This window comes from Gallus gallus, chromosome 1 (assembly GCF_016699485.2).
Source record: "Gallus gallus isolate bGalGal1 chromosome 1, bGalGal1.mat.broiler.GRCg7b, whole genome shotgun sequence".
Taxonomy (NCBI): Eukaryota; Metazoa; Chordata; class Aves; order Galliformes; family Phasianidae; genus Gallus; species Gallus gallus.
In genome coordinates this window covers 20,730,486-20,757,348 of record NC_052532.1, presented here as the reverse complement: position 1 = coordinate 20,757,348, position 26,863 = coordinate 20,730,486, and the positions used below count along the sequence as shown (strand labels likewise).

Sequence of the window (26,863 nt, the reverse complement as noted above, 5' to 3'; positions counted from 1 at the left end):
CAAAAACAGTCTTGGACTTATGCCATAGTCTACAAAAGAAGTTATTCTATCTACAAAGCCTTTCCAGCGTGTTGCCTTCCTCTTAGGAAATGCACTTGAATTCTGCAGTGTTTTTCCAGGTGATTCCTTTTCTGAACCAGTGAAGTATCTCTTTGATTGTATTTAGGAAGTAGTAATAAGAGTTGTGGCTGTGGAGGAGGATGCTCACATTTACAAGCAGTTCTCATAAAATTAGAAACTTTGAAATCCTAACAGAAAATCTGTTCATCCCTTATCCATACATTCTGCAATTTCTGTTTTGAATTTTTTTTTAGCTTAAGTATGAAAGGTGAATTATTTTTGGCTCGTGGAAAACCCACCTGAAGCTAAACACAAAGTTCATCAACTGAGAGAGAGGAGAAATTTCTTTTAATTCCTCATTTCCCAAAATCTCTAAGTCATTTGAGTGCATCCTTTGGATTTGTATCTTTTTTGTTTTGCAGTTTGGAGATCTTTTTCCTCTGACTGGGGAAGGGTTTTCAGTGGGGACCACAGCTCTCTGGATCACTTACTCTGAAAGCCCATCAGATTGATTTTGCACACATCCATTGGCAGAAGCATTTGTTTCTAGACCCAGCGTTACAAGTCAGGAAACTTCATGTAGGCTAGATGAGCTACCACAGTCAATTCAGTACAGTATAGTTAGAAAGGCACAACTGCAAAAAACACCAGAGAAGCTGAATTGGGAAAATTATTCATCCATTGGACTTTTTTTGTTGGTTGTTTCAGGGCGTATGTTTAGTTGTCAGTTATTCAGACTGAAGCAAAGCTTGGTATTCTTTTATCCAATAGAACTGTTTGTAAGAAATGAAGTAACGAAGCTAAAATTATATTGAAGGCAGAAAGAAAGGTAACTGAGGGTGGCTGAAGAGCTGAAGGTTCAGGTGTGCAGGTACAGGAAAGGAGGAAAACAGCTGTCCCTTCTGTGTCTGTGTGCTGTTAGTGCTGATCCTGTGGGTATTTAATGGGAGTTGTGGGAAGTCAATCTGAAGCTCACTTTGCACTTCTGCAGTATGATGCTCATTACTTTCTGCATGCCTTTTGAGGAATTGACTGTTACTTAAGATGATCAGTCTTGCTTGAGTAGAAAGACATGAAGTTACATTTACTTAAATTAAAATCGATCTAGCTAGAAATGGGACAGTGCCGGTAGCTGTGTCCTTTCTAAGTAGTGTCACTTTACTGCATTTTTGTGTGTGAAGCCTTCTCCTGGGTGCTCTATGTTTCCTGCACACAACTTGCAGAGTCTCGTATTTATCATAAGCAGCATGACTGTACTTGTTTTCAGAGGGCTTCTTCTAAAGTGCTCCATTGCTGACATAGAATCATAGAATGGCCTGGGTTGAAAAGGACCACAATGACGATCTAGTTTCAACCCCCCTGCTATGTGCAGGGTCTCCAACCACCAGACCAGGCTGCCCAGAGCCACATCCAGCCTGGCCTTGAATCACCTTTTCCCTCTCACCAAACAATGCCGACACCTGTTGAGTGCCCAACTGGCTGCACCAGGGCTGTGTGTTACCCATGCATTCTTTTTAATTAACATGGACTTTTTCATAATACAGTTTTTTTTTTTTCTTTTTGGGGACTACCACTTTCATAGAAATCGTTCTCTGTAAGGTACGTGAGCCAGAAGTGGAGGATGTATTTTGAGATTCGGGAAGGGTGGGGAAGGCAATGATGAAAAAGGGAGGAATCCAAAAAGTAAGAGTGAGTTTGCAATTCAAGTAATCCTAATGGGACAATGGTAAAGATTACTTTGATGATATCACAGGGGATGGAGGCAGGACTTGGATAGTGACAACAGTGATGTGATTGGCTGCACTGCTGGGCTTCTTTTATCCTACATCTGCCAAGTGCTTAAAAGTAAGTGCTTGCTCAGAGGGTGTGTACCTGGTCTCAAGGGATTGGAACCAGATGATCTTGAAGGTGCCTTCCAACCCAAGACATTCCATCGCTTAACGACTCTATGATCAGAGCATGACTTTGAGTAAACCATACATGCCCATGTATAATTAAAGTAATGTAAATAATCCATTGGAAATATATTTGCCTGGCTGGATGTCTCAGATTCAGTGCTCCAGCCTGCCTTTCTTACTCATTTCATCTCACATTTTCTTGACTTATTCATTTAAAACAGCTTTTCACAGCAGGAAGCTGGTCCTTGATGCATTTCCACAGCACCTAGCTCAGCGGGGCACCTGTGTTAATAGCAGCCCTGGATGTCCTGCCCAGCAGATGGCCATGGCAGGGCCGCTCCTGCTGCCCTTCCCACAGTCAAAGTTCAGGTCAGGTGGGAAGGAGATGTAGTTGCACTGCAACTGGTTTGAATTGATTAGCTTTTATCTTCCCAAAGTTTGGTCTTTTGGAAGTGAGTGGAGATTTAGGTCTGGATCTTTTCCATAGCTTATTTACGTTTATTCTCCCCTCTGATGAAGGGGGGAAAACCAAAGCCAATATAGACAGTGAAGAACTGCTACCCTGTGTGTGATAACTTCATCATGTTTGACCTGGGAGCAGAGCGACAGGGACCGAATGCCAAAAAACAAAAGGCAGAATGAATAGCGAATGCATGTAGTTCTGAATAATTTAAATAAAACTTTTCCTTTTGGTGCCCTACAGGATTTGTTTGCCCAGTTTTGCAAAAGATAGTTTCCTCTAATATGTTTAATACGATTTAAATGTCTTCAACCTATATGGGTATCCTAATGAAGATCAAACCATCATTGATTTCTTTGTAACACTCACACCACAGTCCAAAATGAATTTGGAATGATCTACTAGCTGCTGTCTGGAGTCAGATTAGAAAGAGACTGTCACTGTCATTCATATTTTACATCTGAAGTAAACAAGGCAGAAAATAGTAGGAAGTGTTACCCATTTTGTACAGCGTTGGGTTACTCCTGTAACTATCTTTTTCTCTTCTCTTCTCTCTTCTCTTCTCTTCTCTTCTCTTCTCTTCTCTTCTCTTCTCTTCTCTTCTCTTCTCTTCTCTTCTCTTCTCTTCTCTTCTCTTCTCTTCTCTTCTCTTCTCTTCTCTTCTCTTCTCTTCTCTTCTCTTCTCTTCTCTTCTCTTCTCTTCTCTTCTCTTCTCTTCTCTTCTCTTCTCTTCTTTTTCTGTTTTCCTTTTTCTTTTCTTTCAATTTTGGCTCTGGGAGGAACCAGCACGATTCTTTGTTCTCCCAGGGGACAAAGGCATCTGCATTGCAAGTGCAGCCTCTGTGCCATGAGTTGAGTGCCCAGAGTGAACAAAACATGGCATGAATGACTGCTGCTAAGCAATCCATTTCTAATAGCTGCATTACAATTCAGTACCTGTAGTACAATTAGAAATAAACAGATGCATTCTGCTCTTTCGTTATATTTTCTTAATCCACTGAAATAAATGGACATGGGGGTGAACCAAGCCCAGAGCTTAAGGTACAGTGAATTGCTATCCATTCATTTGAGGCATATTTTCTAAGGAGAGCTATTTAAGGCTTTTTGATTACGATCAGAGATGACAATAATTACTTTGTGGGAAAAGCGTAAACAAATGAATCTGTTTTTTTCCTGCTTTTGATCATTGCACAATAGATGGCGGAATGATAACATTGTTGTGAAACAACATTGCAGCAGTGTGTCAAGCTGTTTTTCTTTATTATTATTATTTCATTGCAAATAAATGTCAGGGACAATATTTGAAATTAGATGACACGCATGATGACATACCATTTAGCTGTGGAGATGTGAGCTGGGACCAAAGCTTGTTTGGAAAATTGAGGTCCTTGGGAGCAGAAAGAAATAGGAGTTTCTTACAAATAATATCAGAATTCATTCTGAGTTTCATAGACAAGGTCTAAGGTTGTTGCAGAGAAGTCCAGCACCTCATTACCTTGCAAGGCATGTGCTGAAGTCCATGTATCTCAAGAATGGGGTATGAGTCTTAGGTTTTTCCAGGTCACTGTCACATGATGTCAGCCTATCATTAGAAGTTGGACTTGTGCTGTTGGTAATGTGCTGGCTCTTCTTTGACCTCCTTTTGCAGCCAACTGGTCTGGTTTGTGGTAAGGACTCTAGCAATGTAAGTTTGAAGTTAGCCTTTTGTTTTGTTTTGTTTTTTGTCTTTATCGTTATCCCAAGTTACATTTTGTCAGTTTTTTGGGTTTTTTTCAAAGTCAGAATCACTCTACAAAGTGATTTACTGTTACACACATGTTTTGTTCATAGAGGAGCAAAACACGGTAAGCACAGGCAGGCAGAATGGCAGGTGATGAAGGCTGGTGGTGGGACCCAGCAGGTGGCTCCTTCTCACAACCAAGGTTCTTCCCTCCTTGCTCCAGCTGTTGCAACCCCATTGTTGATAATTAACTTTAGTTATCCAGTATGAATGGTGATTCACGCAATTCTCCTTCACATCCCACTATAGTCTGTCACTGCTGCCAGAACAGCAGTTATAACTGGCACAGAAGGGTGGCTCTTTCATTGTTACTTTTATTATTTTTCTTTTTTTTTCCCTTTGGTATTTTCTGCTGTTTTCCTTCTCCTAGCCGGCTTTCACCTGTTAGGTTACTTTGTTGAATGTCTCTCTTGTATTCTGTGTGTTTCATTTTTTCAGTTCTATTCACAGTACCAGATACTTTTCAGATTTATCCTCAGATTCCCTTTGAGTTTACAGAGTCTCTCCTCATCAGACTATTAAGTCTCATGACATACTTGGAAAATTAAAAAACTGTGGATCATACTTGGTTTTTTTCAGTATTTCCTCCAAACACAATTTATTTTTCCCTCCAGATATTTCTGTCCAAGCCGTCTGTTTTATGCTCTCAGAACGAAAAACTTGCAGAAAACACTGAAAATCATTCAGTTCTTAGGAAGCCAGTTTGGATTTGCCTCCTTATTTAGGTCCGGCAGTTAAAATTAGGCCAGCCTACAAGTCTCAGAAAGTGCTTGCTTAATTCCACGCAGCCAGGCGATCTGCTTTGGAAGTAGAAACTGTTTGAGGGGGTTGAACAATGCAACACATAAAAACATCTTTAGCACGTAAAACTCTCAGTGATTAAATGATGTTTTAAAGGCAGATTTAAAACCATTCAGTTGCGGTGCTAAAGTGAATTGAACTGTCAGACTGTAATGCATACCAGTAATATCAAAGGCAGCGTTGCATAGGAAGCAGCTTTACAGCAGTGGGGGATTCTCAAAGAGAAACAGCCAGATGCAGACCTCCTTGTAGTCAACAGAAGGATTTCTTCCTTTATCAGGAATGTCCTGCAACACCAAATGTCCCCGCTATTACTTTTTTGTAAGGCCTCCCCGTCTGCTTGAAATGCCAGGCTCCTCCAGCTTCTTTTTAAAATCTCATTAATTAACAGTTCACACAGTATGAAACTGGAGAAGCACGACCACTTCTTGTTATGTTTCAGTTTGTCCATTGACCTCATTGTGCTTTAGCACAGGATTATCTAATTGGTTATATGACCAACACTTGGGCACGTGACCTTGTTCCATCCTTCCCTGACATATTAAATGGCTAGGCAATTAACAAGGTTTGATGCTTTATATAATCTTTGTGATGTCCACACAGGCATAAGGGTGAGTATACTCGTGTCTGAAATCATTAAATAAAACTTCACGTCGCTGAATTTCATGTCAACTTTATTCTTTAATTTTCACAGTTTTCTTTTCCCTCCGTAGGTATTACGTAGAGATGGCTCTATGGATCTGGACTCTAAGCATTTTGAGCTGCTTTTGCATCACCTTTTCCAGAAGTGAGGAACTGAAATTTTTTCAAAGTGCCACAGAGCTAAATCACCTAACAGTGGATAATGACACTGGCATAATCTATTTGGGAGTGGTAAACGCTCTGTATCAGCTTACAGAAAATCTGGTGGTACGAATACATGTGGAAACAGGGCCAAGAAAGGACAACAAAAAATGCACACCTCCCATTGAAGAAAATCAATGTAAGGAGGCAGTACTGACTGACAATTACAACAAATTATTGTTGCTGAACAAGGAAAATAAGACAATTGTGGTGTGTGGAAGCCTTTTTAAAGGGATTTGTGCCACCAGAGATCTAGAAAACATTACCAAAGTTATGCATTATGTGGAAACTAGTGGAGAGAAGTCCTTTGTAGCAAGCAACGATGAGAATGTATCGACGGTGGGGCTGATCACTTCCTTGGACAATGATCAGGTGCTGTTTGTTGGGAAAGGGAATGGACCAAATGATAATGGGATAATAATCAGCACTCGGCAGCTCCACGAGAAGGATGGGAAAGACATTTTTGAAATGTATTCGGACTCAGCAGCTGTTAAGTCAGCATATCATTCTTCAAGCACACAACAATTTGTGACAGTCTTTGAGGATAAAAATTACGTTTACTTCATTTTTAACCAGCAAGAGAAGCAGCCTGTCAATAACCGCACACTAATTGCACGTCTTTGCAAAGACGATGCCCATTATTATTCCTACTTTGAAATGGACTTGGGTTGCAAAGATGAGGACGGTTCCTATGATCACTGTCATTCTGCTTACGTCACCACCCCAGGAGAAGAGCTGGCCAAGAGCATGGCTCAGCAAAGGCAAACTACAGATTCTGCCTCAGATGACAAAGTGCTCATTGCACTCTTCAGCAAAGTAAACAAAGATAATGGCTCCCTAAAATCTGCCATGTGTGTGTTTTCGTTGAGGCACATCAATGAAAAAATGGAGAAAAACCGGGATGATTGCTACACAAATAAGAATACCAGCATGTTTTACAAACTCTTTGCAGTAGAAAACCCATGTGGACAACATGGACAGGTAATATCAGCATCAACGTTAGAATCTGTGATAGGAATAGAGGATAATATACAACTGTTTAATTTTTATGTGGCTTTGAGATAAAACATAGTGAGATCAGATGATTGAAAATGTAATGTTCACTCAATGGATTCACTACAGAAACTGCATTTGGTTGGGAATGTTGTGGGATAGAAGCAACAGTATATTTATAATTTGCAGTATTTTAAAAAAGAGTTGATGTCTTCTAAAAGACAGATATTATCTGGTTTCATGAATGCATTTCTTTTAAAGAGTTCTTTCTGGTGTGGAAATTACTGAGTCATAGGCAGTGATTTGTTATGCCCATGATCAGCTTCCAGACAATTACTACAGACAATTCTGTTCGCAGCCAACATATCTATAATGTTTTTAGGTGATATTATTGATCTTGAAGGTGATACCTGCAGTTCTGTATTGTTTTTCGCTCGGATTTGAATTTTCAGATAATTGGAAATATGCGTGTTTCTTATATTCAGGTGGCTTTCATAAATTTCTCTGGCTCAAAATAGACCCTCAGCATGAGGGTGACCTTGCATGTCTTTTCATGGCTTTTCATTGCCTTGGATACTGGAGGACACCGACATCCTTCAAGATACTGATTTTCAATTTATGGTTCTGGCTTTATGATGCAGTTTTCAGCTTCTCTGTTAGATGTTTGCTTTTGTCCATGCCTCTCAACCTATTCCCAGTCCTCACTTGTGCATGCCATTTGTTACTGCAGCCAACTGTAAACTGGGCTGTAGGACTGAATCACCTTAAAAATAAGTGAGCAAACTTGAAGAAAGATGTCTTAATTCCCCAACGCAAGTAAGTTACACACTTCCATAAGCAGTTGCTTGAGCACAGCTTGAAAAGCGATGTGCTGCAGCCCAGGGGTAGGAGCGAACATCTGAAGGGATGAGGCATGGGAATACCAGGTCATTACTGGCACTGACCCAGAATCCTTCATCTCATGAAATCACAGCCATGCAGTAGTCTCTAACACTGATTAGAAGCTGAAATGCTTTTTGCTTCCAAACCCCAGTATTTCTCACTACAGTACTCTGCACCTGAGGTGAGCACCAAATACACAAATTGTGAGAATTGGAGTGACCTCAGCTTCCAGCAAAAGGGAGATGTGGATTTCCAGTCAGAGAGCAGAGTAGCAGGAAAGACAAAGTGTGGATGAACTTCCTTCTGCAGTTTCGGATTAAAGCATAATGAACATGTTGAATGTTCACGAGGCAATTGCCAGTAGGCTGCTTTTCTATGGGGTGCAGCAAATTAAAAACCAAAACAGCTTAAAAAACAGTCCTCAAAACAAAATTGGTAAACCTGATCTATATGACAAGCTAATTAAACAAACTGGTTGCTTTTTAATATGTGCTTCTGCAATGAAACAGAAACAAAGACCATTTCCTCTCTATGTCTCCTGGAAAGCAACAGCACTGAAGCAGTTTGCAATTAGCAGACTGCTTTCTGATTGCGGCTCTTTGGCTTGGTTAACATGGCCAGGCAATCCATTTCTCTCTTTCTGCTCCCCTATGTCTGAGGGGTATCATATCATGGTAGCAGTGTTGCACTTCATTCTTAGCTAGGAATTAGTGATCTGAATGTTTAACATCCCTCTGTATTGCTATTCCTTATTAGAATGCAAGCAAAAATTTCCCCTGTGGCTCTGAACACTTACCATACCTCTTGGGAAGTAAAAATGGTGTTATAGAGAAGCCAGTATTACAAAAAGAAGGGATGAATCTCACGGCTGTTACAGTGACTGTGGAGAATGGGCACACCGTGGCCTTTCTGGGGACTTCGGATGGAAAAATTCTTAAGGTAACAAATCTGACTTCAAAGCTTGGAGTATGTTGGATAGGTTGCAGTCTGTTCTGATGACATGCTGATACTCTGAAAGTAAACATGATTTAGAGGATCACATAGCAGGAGCAGATTCTCTTGGCGCTTAGTGTATTTACTTTCAAAGAAAAAGACAGGTTACTTCTTGCGTACCTCAGCTTTCCAGTATGCAGGTAGAATTAGCACTGACTGAATGATACTTCTCCCAAAGGTTTAGATACCTACTGAGAGCCTTATAAAAATAGCCATAGGTAATCTAACATCTGCTCTGGCCTTATATCTATTCAATCCCCTACTTGTTTAAGAGCACATTTTCATTTTGTAATCATTGTGGCCATTCAGTGAACAGAATATAGATAACAATATAAAGCTAAAGTGGGAGCTCTGGTAAACTCTGACTGTAGGAGCATATGGTTCAAGGGTTTCTGCGTCCACACTGTTAAACTATGGAGACTGTCACACCACGTGTTATTTTGCTGAAGAGAAATGATGGCCATGTGTCACTGTGTTGTTTGAAATTTGAAGCTGATACAACTGCTTATTGTAAGGGAGGTCAACAAATTTGAACACCTTCAAGTGCGGTCACTCCAAGTTGAGAATTTGAGTTTTACAACACTTGAATAAATCAGTATTTAGGAAAAAAAAAAAAAATCAATGCAAATACTAGCTATTGTGAGCAGTGAGCAATTTCTTTTCCATTATTTTTCTGCTGTGCTTGCTGCCTTTAATGCTAAATAGTTCAGATTGAAATGTTTTCACCAATATGAATTTGTGAACTTGAGCAAACATAGCATTTTCATTCATGATAATCAAAAAATAGCAACCTTTACCACCCTTCTTTCTTCCATGGAACAGGTGTTCCTGTCATCCACTGTAATCGAGTACAGCTCTCTGACTATTGAACTAAATAAACCCATAAAGAATGATCTGGTCCTTGACAAAACCCAAGAATATCTATATGTGATGACCACAGACAAGGTAATGTATCCCTCTCTTTTTAAGCATCAGGTCCAGTTTAATTTTCTCTGTGACTTTACCTGAGATTTGAACGTTTCTCTGTCATTCCTGGAACCCACCCTCGTCACTGGGGTTGCTCCTGTACTGCATTTGTACGTGCACCTTTACAGGCAGAAGGAAAGCAGGATATTGCAAATAAATGAAAATGCTGCTGGGGTTAGGGCATGGATGAAAACAGAAGGAGAATTATGTTCCTCCTTCTACCAGCTTCAGCCCACCTCTGCTTTTTGCTCCCTCAAGCAGAGCTGATGGGCTTAATCACTTGACTGTCACTGGAGAATGGTTATATCCTTAATGCTCACAGACTGAAATCAGGAAGTGAGTTCACCTCTGAAACTCTCTAATGGTGTCTGGGCAAAGGATGAAGCTGTGATGTTTGGCACCAGAACACCACAGTGTCAGGCAGCCACACTTCAGGGAGAACACTTGAGCTGCCTACCTGTGCGGCCTACTGTAGGGAACCTGCATTAGCAGGGGGGTTGGACTCGTTGATCTCTTGAAGTCCCTTCCAACCCCTGCCATTCTGTGATTTCGTGAATACTTCAGGATTTGGGATGCCAGTAGCTGACATAGCAGTGTTTTCATATCTTTGAAGAGACCAAGAGCTCTCATGGGTCTTGCTGTCAAAAGGTAAGAAGCAATGGAGAGACTTAGAGCTTTCGGAAATACCCTTGTATGAGCTTCTGCCTAGAGCTGGACTGCTGCAGGAGGAATGGTCAGACTGCTACAAAAGTAACAGGCAGTCTCTTTTTGCTTTCCCTTCTCTGAGCTGGAGCAGTGGAGATTTTCGAAGGGAAAATAAAAGCAAGACGGAAAGGAGGGGGTGGCAGGGATGCCACTTATAGCTGTAACCTGCTTGTGGCACTTACTTCTGTGGTCACTCACACACATGTCCCAGAAGTTCCCCGGGATGGGAGAGGTGACATACTGCCACCACTGCAGCACTGGTGGGGACACTTAGTGGGACATGGGAAAAGCCCCGGTAGCAGTAACACAGGGAGAATGCTGATGGCTGTGGAAGGAGAGTAGTGGGGGAAATGGTGGGGGGAAGCATGTTCCTGCAGGTTACTGCCATTTTTTGGCGTAGTTGGTACTTCAGATTTGGAACAGAGCTTCAAACTTCAACATTGTCTACATGAGACCGGGCAGCCTGGCACCCCATGGGGCTCCAGCACATTGCTTCAGAGCCCTGATGTCCTCACCAGGCCGCGCCATGAGCAGCGTGAGCATTGAGGCAATGCAGGTTTGAAGCAAGGCAGGTTTTCTGATGATAGTGTGCTTGAAATAGAGAATTTAGGAAGGCTGCTAGTAATTCCTTCTCTACAAAATGTTTAAATTTAGAGTGCAGAAAATTTCTCCCAAAGAAGGTATTTCAGTTTAATCTTTTCTAAGTAGCTCTCATAGACACATTGGTTTCTAAATAATGGGAATAATAATTTTCTTTTACAAAACCTGTTCAGCTTAAATGTGAATAACTAAACTTGGGAGCTCTGTCACGGCATTACATTACTGTCATCTCCAGGAGTTAATTACAATGAGCAGTCCAACCCACTTTGAAAGCCAGCTAGAGGAGAATGGAGGCCTTCAGAGCTGGAAGAAATGAAGTGACAGAAGTGAGGGGGGAAGAATAAATGCTGAAACACGCTCTGCTGTTTTCAGAACAGCTGCAAGTTGTGGGAAAAGATGTACCAGAACCCTGCCCTGGGAGTTGAAATGGTTTACAGTTATTTAAAAGGAGGTAAACAATGAAGGGCACAATCACTGTGCTGCTGTGCATGCTGAACGCTGCCCTGCCTGCCAGATGCAGCACTTGCCACCCAAGTGATGTGACAGGTGATAACGTGAAGCATCCTTTAAAAATAAATTAGATGGCAACAAAATATAGGGAAGAGTGATACAGAGGTTAAAATCGCAGCGAGAAGCCAGCTCTTGCTTTCCTGTTTCATTTCTTCTTCCCCCCTTATACCAAGCAGTGGATGGCTCGGAGCAGATGCTTTCAAAAGTCAGCTCCTTCCTCCTTATCCTCCTTCCAGAGGTGACCAGGGGTCAGAAGGGCCCATTGAAGCTGGAAAGGACTGCACCACTCCTGCTGTACTCACTGTAGCTCATTAAGAGTAAACAGAAGTGGGAGGATCTTGGCTTCCTTCTGATATGTCCCATATCAGCAGTAAAACCGAAGCCTGTGGCAGTCTCCATTCTTACCACTTTCTGTGCTTGTTATGGCTTTTACCTCTCTCTCTGGTTAGAAGTGCCAATTAGAAAAACCCTAAAATCTCTAAAATCGGTTTCTCTGTGTTTTGAAGCTGTCTGTAAGCCGAGCTGCTATTTTTTCTGCAAAAACCTTTCAGTTTATGTAAAACTTGTAGAGACAGCCAATGTCTGGAGCTTGTTTCTGCTTGCCAGAATTATGAAACAGACACTTTGTCATAAAAAAGCCATTCCCTGGATATTAAATTACTCACGAGAGGGGAGCTGGTTAGTGAAGCGGTGTGCCAGTAACTCAGGTCCGAGTAGGAAGCAGCCTGTAGAAGAAAAAGGGAGTAGAAAGTACTGAAGAGATAAGCCTATGTAGTAGTAAATGCATGAACGCTACCAAATCTTGACGTTCTCCTTAACTGAATCACCAAATCCCAGAACTGTAGGGGCTGGAAGGGACCTCTGGTGATCATCAGGTCCATCTGCCCTGCCCGAGTCAGGTTGAACTCTTTTAATGTGAAATGAGGCCAGATTCGGACTGGCAAAGTAGCTTTGTAACTTCCAGTAGGTTTAAATGAGAGGATTAGGTAAAAAAAAAAAAAAAAGAAAGCTGACAGCTACAAGTAAGCTTTTTTCACTCTTCATAGGTAAAACATGGTCCCTAATAATCTGGGAAGAGTATGTCCCTTCTCCTCTTGCACTGTTCAGCAGCACAGTTAAAAGTGCTGACTATGTGCCACCTCGTTTTTCTGGATGTTAAAGAAAGACCAAATTGTTTGTTCTCACCCCTAGAAGAAATCAAAACCATAAGCCACGTATTTAGGGGGAGTCTGAGAACTGACGGTGCTGCTTCCTGCCACAGTTATTTCCATTCTCTGTTGTAAGCTTACTGCATGACAGCAGGGTTATGTGCAGAGCAGTGTGGCCCTGCAAGCACCAGGAGTCTCTGAGGTTTTCAGACTTCCTGCAATGCCTTCTGGCTAAAAGTGCCACTTATGGTTACATTTCCAAAGGATTTCAACCTCCTGCTAACAGTAGGGAGGGGAAGATATTGTACGTACAACTGATCTAGCCAGTGCCATATCAACCTGCAGGAAGAGTCTGTCCTGCAGTAGCTGTTTCTTGGGTTGGAAAAGATGTTCTTACCATTTCTGCTCTGCAGCAGCTGCTGTAATGCACATGTCCAGAAGTAACTTAACCTAACTGCAGGAACTGAACAGGTTTTTAAGATTTTCTCATGATTCTTGATTATGGCAGTGAGCTCTGCTGGTTTGGAGAAAGACCAGAGGACACCGGAGTGAAGAAGAGCAGGGAAAGTACGTGAATTTGAGCTTTAAGTCACGACCAGGGGGATAACCAGGCTCATTTTTTTATAGATTAAAAAAAAACAAAAACCAGATTGCACCCTGAACATAGCTATACAGGATCTTCTGCTGGCATGGGCAGCAGCGTTGTGCAACCCACCCATAAGCTTTTCAGTCTCCTTGTGCCTTCCTCAGACACGTGACAGTTTGTCTTGCTGTTGGCTCCCCAGGTGCATCGCCTTCCCGTACAGCAGTGCCACAAGTATTCAGACTGTGAGAAGTGCACGCAGGCTCAGGACCCGTACTGCGGCTGGTGTGTGCGGGAGGGCAGGTGAGTCCCACAGGGGTTCTGCGGGTGTGGGCAGTGGAGGTGCTGGAGGAGGCCTCGAGATGTGGCACATGCCTTCTGTTATTGCTTTGCGTAGCGATTCCAGTTCTTTGTACTCAGCCTCTCAGTACTGATAGGGATTGAGTTTTATCACGCAGACATTGGTATCAATCTTCCATGCACACAAATAAGTCCCCGTTGACTTCTGCAGATTTCATTAGTTTGGGAAAATATATATGCTTCTGCTGGTACTGAAAGTCATTATACATCTTGCAACTGCAAGTTTTATGGCTCTCTGAACCATGCAGTCAGATGTTCTCCCAGAAGTTAAGAGTGCTCCCTATTTAAAATCCTGAAAATATAGCATTTATTTTAAGTAGAGATGCAAAACATAATAAAAGAGCATAAAGGAAGAAATTGCTAATGTCTGAAGATAAAGTACATAGATAAAACGCTGTTTGTATATAAATGTCAGCTATGGAGACATGTAGCTACAGCGGGCTCTCACCTCACTGCATGAGAGCAGAAGCTGGCCTTTGGCTGACTTGTCTGCAGAGGTTATCTGAATTAATATTCAAACATATGCAAACTAGAACAATTCTGGATGTCTCTTCTTTACATTGTGCATTGATTGGAGTGGTGAGAGGCAAGTGCGGTCTTACAGCTCTCTTTTTGACTACTAAGTTAATTAACCCCTTGGCATGAGCAGTTGGGAATTCATGGTTCTAAGTACTTGCTGTTGGAACAAAGCGGCTATTTAATTATAGCATGCAGATGAATTTCAGGCTTCCAGCTTCCTGCCTGAAAATGTGAACTCTCACATTAAGTTACCTAACAGGCTGTTGTGCAGCATAATGTGAAGCACTGCAGAGAAGCTTATGTGTTTGTACACATTTATGCAATATTCTGTAATAACTCTTCAAGACCACGCTTCAGCTTCAGTGGATGAAACCTGGGGATTTGGAACATGCAACTCAAACTCCTCCTGGCTACTTGGAGTTGAAGGCCGTGTCATATATCATACAGGAGGCAATTTCCCCTAGATTTCCCTTCAGGTTTCTGATACGACCGCTGACCTCAATAACTTGAAGTATTAATGATCTCTGAGAACAAGCGAACGTGAATTTTTGCATTTGGTAGTATTTCTCCCAGTAGAAATAGAAGCACATGATTTCCAATGTTTTTCTCACCTGCACCAAGTTCTGTCTCATCTTCACATGCTGCGCTTAATTGTGTGTTTAGGGACGTGTTATATGAATGTAGACTTTGTATGTAAATGATATCCTTAGGGTAGTGCTGGCAGAACTGTTCAGCAACTGTACTGTACTAAGGCCCCCGATGAGTTAATAGACTTTTGTTACAACAGCCAGAGATACTACAGAGTTTTCTCACAAGCATTGCACAGGATGAAAAGAATATGCATGAAACTGTCCCCCAGCACACGCTCTGACAAGCTTCTGTAGCCACATATGCAGATTCAGTCCTGCAGCACCTCTGCTTTACATCCTTCCTGGAGGAGAGCGGAGAAAATCTCCCAGGATTTTTGGTGAGGCTGCACAGCCACTGATGTCCTCCTGCAATGGTAAGGGTGCCCTCACAGAGAGAGAGCTTAAACAGTGGCAGGAGTTAATGAAGCCCTTCACCAAGAAAGCGGCATTCCTCTTGCTGAGATTTCTCCTGTGCGCCCCAGGCAGCACTGCTCTATCACATTTCTGCCCTCATGAGTCAGATGTCTTTCTTATTGCTGCCAACACATGGGTGTCAACCACTTGACCTACAGAAAGGTTGTGGCCACTCCTCCAGGCGTTTGGTACATGTTAAAATGAAGATTAATCAGCCTACTTTCAGGAAATGGGGCAATGGCTCCATTCTCTTTTTGATGCTGTGTTAAATATTATTAGGTGTCCATATGTTTGAGTGATTTAATCCTACACATTGTGCAACATATGTTGTCTCCCTACTTGCTTTTCATATCCCAAACGTGGTCAATACTCACTCCATCATTTATTCATTTAACAGTTCTCTGATAGCAACCTGGATAGTCAATATTAAGGCAAATTTCCAGGCATCTTGTACTGCAATTCCAGCCTCGAGTCCATGAATTGTTGTTTAGTTCAGAGAAAGCGGAATCCAGCTATAATATTGCTTTACTTTGTGTTTTGTTCCCATTTTGTCAGGTGCACAAAGAGGGCAGACTGTGAAATGGCTGATAAGGAGAACGACTGGCTCTGGAGTCCAAGTGGCACATGTATGACTATCATCAGTGCAGACCCTCAAAACATGAGTCGTAGAGCCCCTGCTAAGGTATGACAAGAAAATGCTTTCCCTACATGTTTTTAAAGCACATTGATGTGACTACCAAGCAAATTAATGTCTGTTTTTCTTTAGGCGTGGTGATAGCAAGAAATATAAAGTGTTTGGGGTATCTCAACCTTTCAGACTTCTCACAATGCTCTTTTCTTGCCTGTTCTTCTTGCAGGCTGTAGTTAATGTTTTCTTCTAAGAAATGCTCCTTTTAACCTTCTCTATAAACCATGATATGCATTATTATGGATGACAAAGCACTTGGAGCTATCTGAATATTATGAAAGTGTTGCACAATATTGTATAGCCTATAAAAGATAATTGATAGGGGAGATTTCATGTTGCCCTTGCATCCTCTTTCAGCTTACTTGAGCATAAACTTGAGTAAGTAGTGAAGGCATAAACTGTTTCTTTAAAATCGGCAGTGGATTGCCTACACAGCAAAATTTGTCTGTATACATGGAGAAGTTAAATTCAGCATGCAAAACTACTACGTGGCAACAAAATGAAGTATTTGGAGTGTGACCAGTATGTCATAGCTTGCTTTGATTTCAAATGCAGCATGCCAGTGCAGATTGAGGATGTACTGGTGGTGCTCAGCAAGTAAAATCAGGTTAATTTTGAGTGAAGTTACTAAATGGCTTTTGATCCCTCTTAATCAGAAAGAAAGACACTTCACTTTGGGTTAGTTTAATTTCATTCCTAAATGATGTAAGCAGCATTGTGTTAAGGTTGTAACTACGTTGAGTAAAAATGTTAGTAGAATGTACGTAACCTAGTTAAAATCCACACCTTCTCTTAGTTCAGATCTTGTCAACTTGTGTTGACAAGACTTTGGTGCCTCATATCAGAATATCAGGCCAAAATATCTAAACAACAAAAACAAAGCCAACTTCAAATGAGCATCTACATGCAACCTGTAATATTGCCACTGTCATCTTCTCCTTGTAGTTACTTTAATCACCAAAAAATATTGCAGCTTATAACATAGTGGACCAGTTTCAGTGGGAAAGGAACCATCATCATTTCTACTGGAAACACAATATGTAAAAAATCCTAAACTGTAGAATTAATTGAATCAAGGGCAGCATCCAAAATCTCATTTCATTTTCTTCCTCCTGCCTTGCTAAGTTTTCCCTCTCTATTTTGCCTTTAGTTTCTCACATGCATACTGTATTGATAATTTCTTTGAGAAGATTAAGATCTCACCATTACTCTCTCAGAAATTCTTTTTCAGTAGTAGTGATAAATGTCAGGGTTTGGGGCTTTTTTGCATGTACATTGAGTCTTGAGAAAGACACTTTTATCTGCTGAGCCCTTTCAAACTCCAGCTTTTCCAGCCCATCCAGACTTGTTTTATTTGCTGGCTAACACTTAAGGTAATTTTCATTAAGTTCATCAAGACTTATTCAAGTGTTAACTACTCTGTTTACTGAACTGGATGCTGACTACAAGAACAAAAGGCTGGGCTGGGCTTGTATCTAGAGACATTTTTGTTTTGATCTTATGCACTGACAGGGGAGGAGTTTTCGATACCATTCTTATTCAGCATAGACCCAGATGGAAAAGTGGTAGAAAGATAAGAAGAAAACAAATAAAAATTGAAAAGGAGAACCACTTTGTGCAGTACCAGCCAAAATATCACCCTTGGCTGGAAAAAAAAGGCAGCTGAACATTCTGTGGCCATAAGCCTTGCTGAGCTTGCTTACTTTCTTTCAAATATTTTACCTGTTGAAAACTTTGTTTGCAGGTGAAACTCACAGTAAGTCCACTGCCAACTTTGAGCACCAGTGACAAACTTTGGTGTACCTTTGGTGAAACAAGCCATCGTGCTCAATTAAATGAAGGAGTTATTATCTGTGACCCACCTGATATGATTCCGCCAACACCGAAAGGTCAAGGTAAAGAAATATTGCTACCTGCCAAGCATAGGAAAAGAAAGAACATGAACCACTGCTTCTAATGTGATCCTTTTATATGAACAGAATACACGTTTTTTTTCCTCTTCCAGTCCCTTGGTTCAAGTAGTCTATTGTTGATCTTTGTCCATTCAAACATTAATTTTAAAAAAAGAAAGTTTTACTCAAAATATTTCCGTTGCTGTTTTTTTCAAGCTATGCCATTCCCAGCGTTTCTACCAGGAGCAGAAGGATTCCGTGTCCCAAACAAGCAAAATTCAGCTATTCTAATCTTACTCTAATCAAACTGAGATATGAGGCCAGAAGAGCAGCATAGTATGCAGATGTGTTGTTTTAGTTTTGCTATACTTGACTATATTTCAGTAATTTGTCTTCTGGTCCATGTCAGAAGGTTGTCCTTTCCATCATAAAGCCTTCTGCCCCTTCCACTGTGTGCCCTCCAGCTTCTGCAGTAGTAAGACCAGTGGAAAAATATATGATCGTATTCTTAAGGGCCGTACCACTGTTCTGAACCACTTATAATACACTTAGGGTCTTTTGCCAAATATAATTCTTGTGCTATTTCCTAAATAGTGCATTATTTGAGCCTTAAGTTCATACATCCTGATGCATAAATGCATGGAATAAAACTGGCAACACAGACTTCATTGTTAATTGATCAAATTTAAACAACTAAAAATGTGTTCTTGCAGCTTGTATAGAGGTACCCCTTAGGATTACCTTCTCGTATGTATCAGAATTTCCCAAGAGTGTCTGAGTGGTACTTGGAAGCACATTTTAAGACAAGCTTAAATTCTCTTCGAGCTGAAGCTGGTCAAAATCCAGTTTTAGTTGCACAAAATGTAACGATGTTAAAATCTCTCAAGTTTTAAAATAGCTGGGGAATGTCAAGGTATCAGATTATGCGAAGTGTTAAAACAGCACTACTTTATTTAGGGCCAATCACATTCCCTAAATATTTTGAAAAGTAGGACATAAAGAGACCGAGTTGATAAATATGACAGCTTGACATCTTCCAGCATAAAATGTAAGACTAGAAGCCTGTCTGGAATGGCATGAGAGTAACCAAGTCGCCTAGAAATAATACGCTTTCCTGAGTTTTTCCCACAGTGACCAATCTGAAAGGATGTTCAAAAATAATATCAAGATGTTCAGAAGCTTGGCAGACACTTTGCAGAAGACAGGCAGTTATTAACACCAGCAGTGTTTCCCGACAGCATGCGACAGAAAGTCCAGAGCCGTCCACTTACTATTTAGAAACTATTGAGTTTGGAATGGCCCTGGTTACTCTAGCAGTATCCCATTTCCAAGAGAATGGGATATTTCTAGAAAGGAATGATGCTTTATTGCAGCCCTGTTGTTAGAAAATCTTCTGGCATTTCTACCATTCTGAAATATTTAATGGAACCCAGCGCAGGCAAAGGTGACTTCCAGTAATGCTGCTCATGGTCTTTCAAGAACCTCTTCAAGGAAAGCAGAGTTTGAAATTGCCCAATAGCTTGTGAAATAGCTTGTCACAAGGGCTTAATGATTTCTGCAAAAGGCATTTTAAGCAGCTTCACCACGGAAAGCACCAGCTTCTAAAGATAAATTTTACTCTCTTAGTTCAGTAATGATCCAGATGAGAAGTACATTTGTGGGGAAATCTTGTACAGCAAACTGAGATCACAAGTGCCTGTGGTAGCTTTGCACTGAGGGCATTGTTGGGCATTAACCACAGAGACCACTTGTTTTAATTCACATGACAATGACAGTTTTAATCCACAAATGAAACAAGTAATTTTACATGAAGACATACTCGTATTTAAGATAATGTTTGATTTTAAATGACTGTTCTCATGCCAGTTTTCATCTGTGTTCAGTTACCTTTTTATTCATTTTTTCTTATTCTTTGAGACTCTAAAATTCTAGCATGGTGATAGCAATACTGAGAAACACTTCCATAAAGCAAAGCTATTCTGTAATTTTACTTCTTCCATTTATCCTATCTCTGCTTTTCTTCTGAAAACCATTTGCTCAAAAAATTGTAGAGTTTAAAAAGACAAAGCAAAGCTCATATATAACAGGTCATGAGATCCAAAGCATCAACTGTATAGTTAAATATTTGTCTGTACTGTACAATAATAAAAGTATTATTGTATCATTGTGCTCAAGAGCCAAAGAATTCAACAACCACTTAAATAAGTTTTGTTTTTTTTTCCTTTTTATTTTTCTTTTGCAATAGATCACGTTTCAGTTCCATTACAGTTAACCTTTGGAGAGAACAAGATATTTTTTGCATCACATACTTACCCTTTTTATGACTGTGAAGAAGCAATGAATCTTTATGAAAACCAGCCGTAAGTATTTCAGATTTCTAACTGAGGTGTTTAGATCCTGTGGCATCATGCTTCAGGTTACTAATTAAGTCTTTGGCACTCAGAATTTTTCAGTATCCAAACTCTTTATCTTACACTTTAATGAGGCATCCAATTAAAGGCCAGTTCATTGGGTTGCTATTTTTGGTCGTTGCTATTGCACTTGCAGGTGAGCTCTGTGGATGTCTACTTACTACACGTTGCCACAGCTGTTAGATTGGAGCTTTGGGTTATGGTGCATTCAAATGTGATGGTCAAAGCTGACTCTGCCCCCATCATCTTCTCTACTTGAGATGTTACTTCCCCAGGACAGACACAGCCAGCTCAAACTCCACATTTTTAATTCATTATATGAAGGTTTATAAAGATCATTTCCATTCCCCTTGGACTCAATCTTAAAGTTTTCCAATTCTTAGCTTTCTGGGGTTCTCAAACTGTTCTTACTATGAATTCTTCAGCTTAATATAGTAAGGACACTGTAGCAGATTGATCTACTCTCCATGAATAAAGATGGAATTTGATTTACTTTTTTTGTCAGTGGGGGAAGAAGCCTGACAGTTTGTCATGACTATCATGTTATATTTGTAGATGCTATTCTTGTGCAAGCAATAGATGGAATTGCCAGTGGGACTGGAAGAAACATATCTGTGAAGAATCTTCTTCAGCACAGGATGTGATCAAACAAAATATGGTAATGTTTAAAAATAAAATTATTGGGGTTTTATTAGAAAGCTTCAATATTTTCTTTGCTTTTTCTCTCATATCCATTGGCTGAATTAGGGATCTTAAAGTGAGTCTAAAGTTAACTCCAGAAGTGTAAGATTTTTTTCTTTAGTGACAGTGTGGGGGTGGGAATTTAAGGGTGTGATTGAGGAGGGGCAGTGTGACTGAATAACTCCTGAAAGGATATTTTTGTTCCTTTTACTTTGCTTCAATGGGAGGAACAAGATTTCAAGGCTGGGAAAGATAATCACCCACGGCTTTGACATATGCTGTAGTCATTTTTAGCATGTCTAATTTGAAAGGGTGTAATCAAATCTGTCACTGTATTTTAAGCACAAAGTTATTTAGAGCAATCATCCCATTGTCCGAAGGCCATCGGAGCTTGTTGTGATAAGACTTTTGTTTTGAATAATGGATAAAATGTTTATCTCCCCAGGAAGAAGAATGCCCACAGTTTCTAAACCCTAACCCATCAATAATACCTATGGAGTACCGAACAACAGTGCATTTTGAGGGAAGACATCTAGCTTATTATCAGGTAAGTAGATTAATTCAAAGCTAGCTGTCATTTGTATTCCACTTTAATTCCGCCGCACCCACTCTTCAGGCATTAGGTTCTGCTTTCCTGGGTGTTCTTGCTCATAATTCTTGTTAAAGAAGGAAAAGAGCTACACGTTAAATTTGACATAACGTTGGTTACAGTCTCTAAATGTGGAGTCACCACAAAGACAAAATCACAACAAGGTGAAATATCATAACTAGTAGATGAATTTTATTTTAAAGAACATAAAGTGGACCTCCTGAAACATCTTGAGAATTATTTTTCAGCTAATGAAAGGAGAGGAATTTTAGGAAGTCTGCTTTTTTTCATATCACTTTCTAATTAAATACTTGCTTTTTGGTATTCTAAAATAGCGCTGTTTGGCGTGCTTAATTCTCTCTTCACCTTTCAAACAAACAAACAAACAAAAAACCAACTCAGAAATTGCGTGATTTTTAGTTTGGAGGAAAACATCTTTTGTTATTATTTTTTAACCATCAAACCAAAAGAGCAGGTATTCTTAGTACCTCCTTCCAGAAAGCCAATCGCAAAGCCAAGCAGCTAGTTTCACTCTGTGATTTTAATTGTTGTATCACGTGGGTATGCAGAACGCATAGAAGTTAGTGTTTCTCTGATAAAAGCAAAGCTTAAAAATCTTCTTCTTTAGGTGATAGCTTAAGTATTGTTCTTAGTTTCTGCTGTTTGTTCCTCTGTTTAAATACAATTAATGGTAGATATGCTGGATTGTATCAATCACTTAAACCACCAGCCATCATTCAACTAAGGACTCATGTTTTTTGAGGTTTTTTCTTTTTAGCTTGCCAAATTTAAGTACCGAATAGCTTACAAAATCCTTCCATCACCTCTGCTATGCCTGCCAAGAGAAGAAAAAAGGTGAACAGGACAGGAGTATAACAGCAATATAAGAAGTGTGGTCAGAGAAAGTTAGAAGGCAAACCATAAATGCTACAATCATATCAAAACCATGTTTGTCCAAGATGCTATGCAATCAGATGTTCAAAAGTAAATATTTTTGCTCAAAGATATTAAAGTAAATGTAAAGGGAAGGAAAAAAAAAAAAAGTGGATTTTATTTGTTTTCTGTGGTGGCTGGCACTGGTCACTGGCAGGATGTCTGACTGAGTGAAATGAATCTGACCTGACTCAGGCTGCACGCAAGAAGTGGGACACAACACTTTATTGTGGCATTTAAATCAAATATGGAAACACACTGTAGAAACTTCACTCCAGGTTCTGTTGTTAAGCATTGTGAGGAGCTGACAAACTGGTTTCTGCACAAGAGGAAAAGCTTTCTCTGATCCCTTGACATAAGTGGAAGAGTCCATTCTCTCTTAACAACAAATTCAGGGCAGATGCATAAACTAGATGTACCAAATATACCTTTTAGAGGACTCTTTTCCTCCAAGGAGGAGAAACAGCAGAAGGAACCTGCTATGCTGATCTCATTCACCTTGTTTATCATTCTGTGAATAAACACCTCAATCTTTCTGAACTGCTAGTAAAGAGAAAAAAAATGCCTCCTCCTTTTTTTTTCTGTGCTATCAATTACGTTCAACAAACACACACAGTGGATTTAAAAGCTTTGTCATAGTGTCGCAATATTTAACAGTTTGCCTGCAGAACAGACCAGCATGCATTTATTTAACTGGGCTTGTGTGGAATTCAAGGCTCTCTAGGAAGTTAGATGAAGGTATAGGCCCTAGTTTCGAGAAACAGTGGAGAAAAATGCGTGTCAAGTGGTGTGAGAGTAGTTTTTCTTAGGTGAGAGACTAGTGAAAACATCTTCCCTGTCATAGGAGTAGTCCTGCATATCCCAGTACAGAGGTGCATTTTTACAGCAGGATTTTAATGCCTTCAGTGCCAGAAGTTGAACAGGCACACTCAGTGCTTTACATCTGTATGCACAGAGCTCTAAGAACAGGTGAAAATACACAAATAAATGAAATAGATGTAATCATGGTGGCACTCGTTCCTATGCGGCCGTACTACCTGAAGCAGTAGTTTAATTACTGAAAGTTATTTTGAGTAATGGCATAACCTACACTCAACAAGGGGTAACCTTCTCATGGAAGACAGGGTGGCTCAGGAGAAACATATGGACAGATCTCTTAGACTTTGGCCCTCAGCCCAAGTGCAGATTAGAATGTGGCTTCTCACATAGAATAATTTTGCCATAGGATGTCCTGGCCATTACAGTGTGTTTGGAGGTGGCCGTCACACAGCCATGAGCACATTTAAGGACTTTATTGATTAGAACATTGGTTTATCTCCATTTTTCATATTTTATTTACCTACATTGTTGCTTAGAAAAAGGTGATCAGCAAAAATAATTGTTCTGTTGTTACTTTGAACTACTAGCTCTATTATCTTAATCTGTGCTTTGTTTAAAAGAGCATGCACAGCCACAGTATATTATTATACTAATAATGACTAAGTGCACGAGGCAGTGTCATTCATCTACGCATCTCCATAAATGCAGATTGGTGGTTAAGGTCAGGGTAGAAGAATAAGTCCACAATTTTTGTGTAATCCTCTTAACTTGTGAACACTTATACTACAATGAATAAATCTCCTTGTGAGAGCCTTTGCTGGAAGCAAATAGACTAAAAGATGAGAAGCTGTTGACTGTTTTTCTGACCCTCCTTCCTCTAAAAGAATTTCAGTAGGAAGCAGAAGTAGGTCCAGGCTGTCCTTTTTCTCTTGGGAATAGCTGCATTCAGAGCAAGTGGCTTAGAAAGCAACAGAAGGGAAGTTTGACACTGATCAGCATGCAGCTTCTAAGAGACATTCTCCAGCTGAATCCTTGGAAGACTGGCATGGTAGGAGAGACAGATGTACCAGCACCAAGATAACCTTATTGGCCCTCCAAAGATTTTAGTTATAAGTAACTTCCCATTTGGATTTGTCTTTGTCACGAGTGTCTGATGTATAAATCACTTATTGGTGTTTGCTACGTTATCTCTTGTACACCCAGGCTGCTGAGTAGAGCCCTGGGCCTTCTGCTGTAGAGCCCAGCACGGCAGCGTGATTTCAGTTCTCTCCAGATGGCAGCCATCATGCACACCAAGGTCCCCTCCTCTCCCAACACAGCATGTTAAGCATGCAGGAAAGCTTTCACAGCAGCAGAAGCAGAATTTGACCACTTTTGAAATGCAGAACAGGGACAGTGAGGCATCATTCTTCAAAAAAGAGATTTGTAAGGTGATTTAACATTTGGAGGATGTGCAACAGAATGGGCTCTAAAAATTGCAGAAAAGATTTTTATGAGCTCAGCAGCTTGTTTTCTGTATGCAAGTTCTGAGAAGGAAGAAGTAAAATGTCTGTATTCCTCTATATATAAACCTCTGAGAGTTTGAGGGCAGGCCCTTTGCCTAGCTGAGCACATGCTTCTCCTCGGCCCCAAACCTTGATGTTCTCTTGCGTCCACTGCCCAACCTGCCACAGAAAAGGGGCAATAAGAGGGGCTTCCACAACTCTACTTAGATAAACCTGATCTGTGAGCTGACAGTGATACCAGCATTAAAGATGTATCTACTATCCTCATACACAAGGTTTTGATGACAGCATTAGCAGACTTACTAACCCACTGAGCAGGAAAGAGAAATCAAGTTAGTGAGTATTTTTTTTGAAGTAGTCTGAGATTCAAGTGACTGAAAGTGGGGCCTAGAAAGCATTAGAGATGAAGGTGGTCTTGTATTCCTATGGTCTCTGTTGGTCTTCACCAACAACACTTTCTAAAAACATCCTTGCCATTTGTTTCTTTCTCTGGTTCTTCTGGCAAAGCTATACAGGCAGCTGTGCTGTTGGCCAGGATGGGAGGCTGACCCAGCACAGGAACAGTGCCATGTTTGCTTTTTAGTTGGCTCAATCCCATGTTCGAGAACAGCGATGCTGACAGTTGTGCCAATGATGCTCAGGTACTGCAGCCTGGGGGCAGGAATCAATGACTTTTTTGAGATACAGGATGAAGAGAGGGGAAGAAAGCTTGTAGGAGGCAGGAATACCCCGAAACTGGTGCTACCATCAAAGACTGTCTCATGAAAACACAGCTGGAGTCTTGGTGAAGCAGGAAAAACAAAGCCAGCAAAGTCTGAGGGGTGTTCGTTCCCATTTGCTGTCTAATTCTTGCCTTCCTGTTCTGCCTGTAATCCCACAGAGAAAACCTTAAAGGGCAGAACTCAAGCAGCTCCACTAATGACACATCTGATGTGTGAAGCCATCCAGCTTTGACGTGTCTTAGCTTTTCCTTCACGCCCTCTGAAACCAAGTGCTAGATATGTTGTTGCTTTATTTGAACCTCTCCATGCTTGCACCTTAAGGGAATGCTGGAGGGGTGCAGAAGGCAGCAGATTGCACTGGCTGGACTTTGCGTTAGCTTGGCTTTCAGGTGACGACTTTAACTGGTTAGCTTTCTCCATTTGATCTTATTACTTCCAGTTCTGGACAATATATTGCCTGGTGATGTGTCACTGAACTTGGAGATGCTGTAAAAATTGAAAGCTGAACTTCTCTCTTCCACAGGATGAAAAATTTATGGTTGGAAACAGCCAATTTGAATTTGAAGCTTCTGTTGAGGCAGCAGATGAAGGAAGATTTTCATTCACGACTAAAGAGGTAAACGCAAAAATATGGTTTGCCTACCAAATATATGCTGTTTTCATAGTCCTGTTTCAGTATACGTATGTGTCCTGAAGTACGTTGCACTGGTTTCCCTAAGAAAAGAAAGTCGTCTGTAGTGGAGATTCTCCTTTGGTAGCAGCCAAAAGCAGGAGGTTCGGCTCAGAGCTCCCGGGGTATCCCCTTAAAAGTCCTGGATCATTTTGCTATATTTCTGAATCAATGGGTTCATTGTATCGCCCCTGGAGGAATCTGGGGCCATTACTCTTTTATTCTCCACTTTTAATGCAATCTGGCGAAACCATTGAGATAAAAGATGAGAATTTCAGAGCTCTCCCTCTCCACACACCAATTAATTATCTTTCCCATAGCACAGATTTTACATCTGTAAAAATGGGAATGGTAACAGTACGCTGTTGTTTGGCTTACTTAATGTCCATGCATCTTTCTCTCTGGTTTATTTTACAGAGAAAGAAAACAGTATTCAAAAAATTCTACTGAGTTCAAAGCTAAACTCACAAATGTTACACTGACTTTAACCTTATCAGCTTGCTGAGAGTGGTTTTGAGAACTAATTAACATTTATGCAGCATTTGAGTCGAGCACAAATAATTTCCTTTATGAAGTCGTTATATTTTCTTCGCTGTTTTTCTCTCCCACCTGTTGTTATTGCTGCTGTCTTTCAGCCTCAGCAGAAGCCCATGTCTTGGAGCATGTAAACCGTGTGCCTTGGCCATAATGAGGGGGCTGCACTGCAAAAGATGCAAGAGGTTTCCTCTCTGTGTGGTGCAAGCCTGCTGTGGCCACAGAAATAATGGGACCAGATGGTGTGGGAAGGGAGAACTCAGCAGGGTCCGTAG

At 40.7% G+C, this 26,863-nt stretch overlaps 1 protein-coding gene and 1 non-coding gene across 29 annotated transcripts in view; both read left to right on the top strand.

Moving 5' to 3' along the window:
• The window catches only part of PLXNB2 (plexin B2), a 251,026-nt gene that overhangs the window by 168,371 nt on the left and 55,792 nt on the right, over positions 1-26,863 (top strand). For all 28 annotated transcript variants that reach the window (XM_040672252.2, XM_040672406.2, XM_040672271.2 and 25 more), the window contains 10 exons: positions 5,713-6,823; positions 8,474-8,656; positions 9,533-9,655; positions 13,425-13,525; positions 15,700-15,826; positions 17,577-17,727; positions 19,970-20,084; positions 20,691-20,793; positions 21,262-21,363; positions 25,908-26,000. In XM_040672252.2, coding sequence (XP_040528186.1) covers positions 5,713-6,823; positions 8,474-8,656; positions 9,533-9,655; positions 13,425-13,525; positions 15,700-15,826; positions 17,577-17,727; positions 19,970-20,084; positions 20,691-20,793; positions 21,262-21,363; positions 25,908-26,000 — 2,209 coding nt within the window. The remainder of the gene's footprint in view (positions 1-5,712; positions 6,824-8,473; positions 8,657-9,532; positions 9,656-13,424; positions 13,526-15,699; positions 15,827-17,576; positions 17,728-19,969; positions 20,085-20,690; positions 20,794-21,261; positions 21,364-25,907; positions 26,001-26,863) is intronic.
• On the top strand, positions 10,022-10,123 carry MIR1693 (microRNA 1693). Its single transcript, NR_035187.5, has one exon. It is a non-coding gene; the product is annotated as a microRNA 1693 (primary transcript).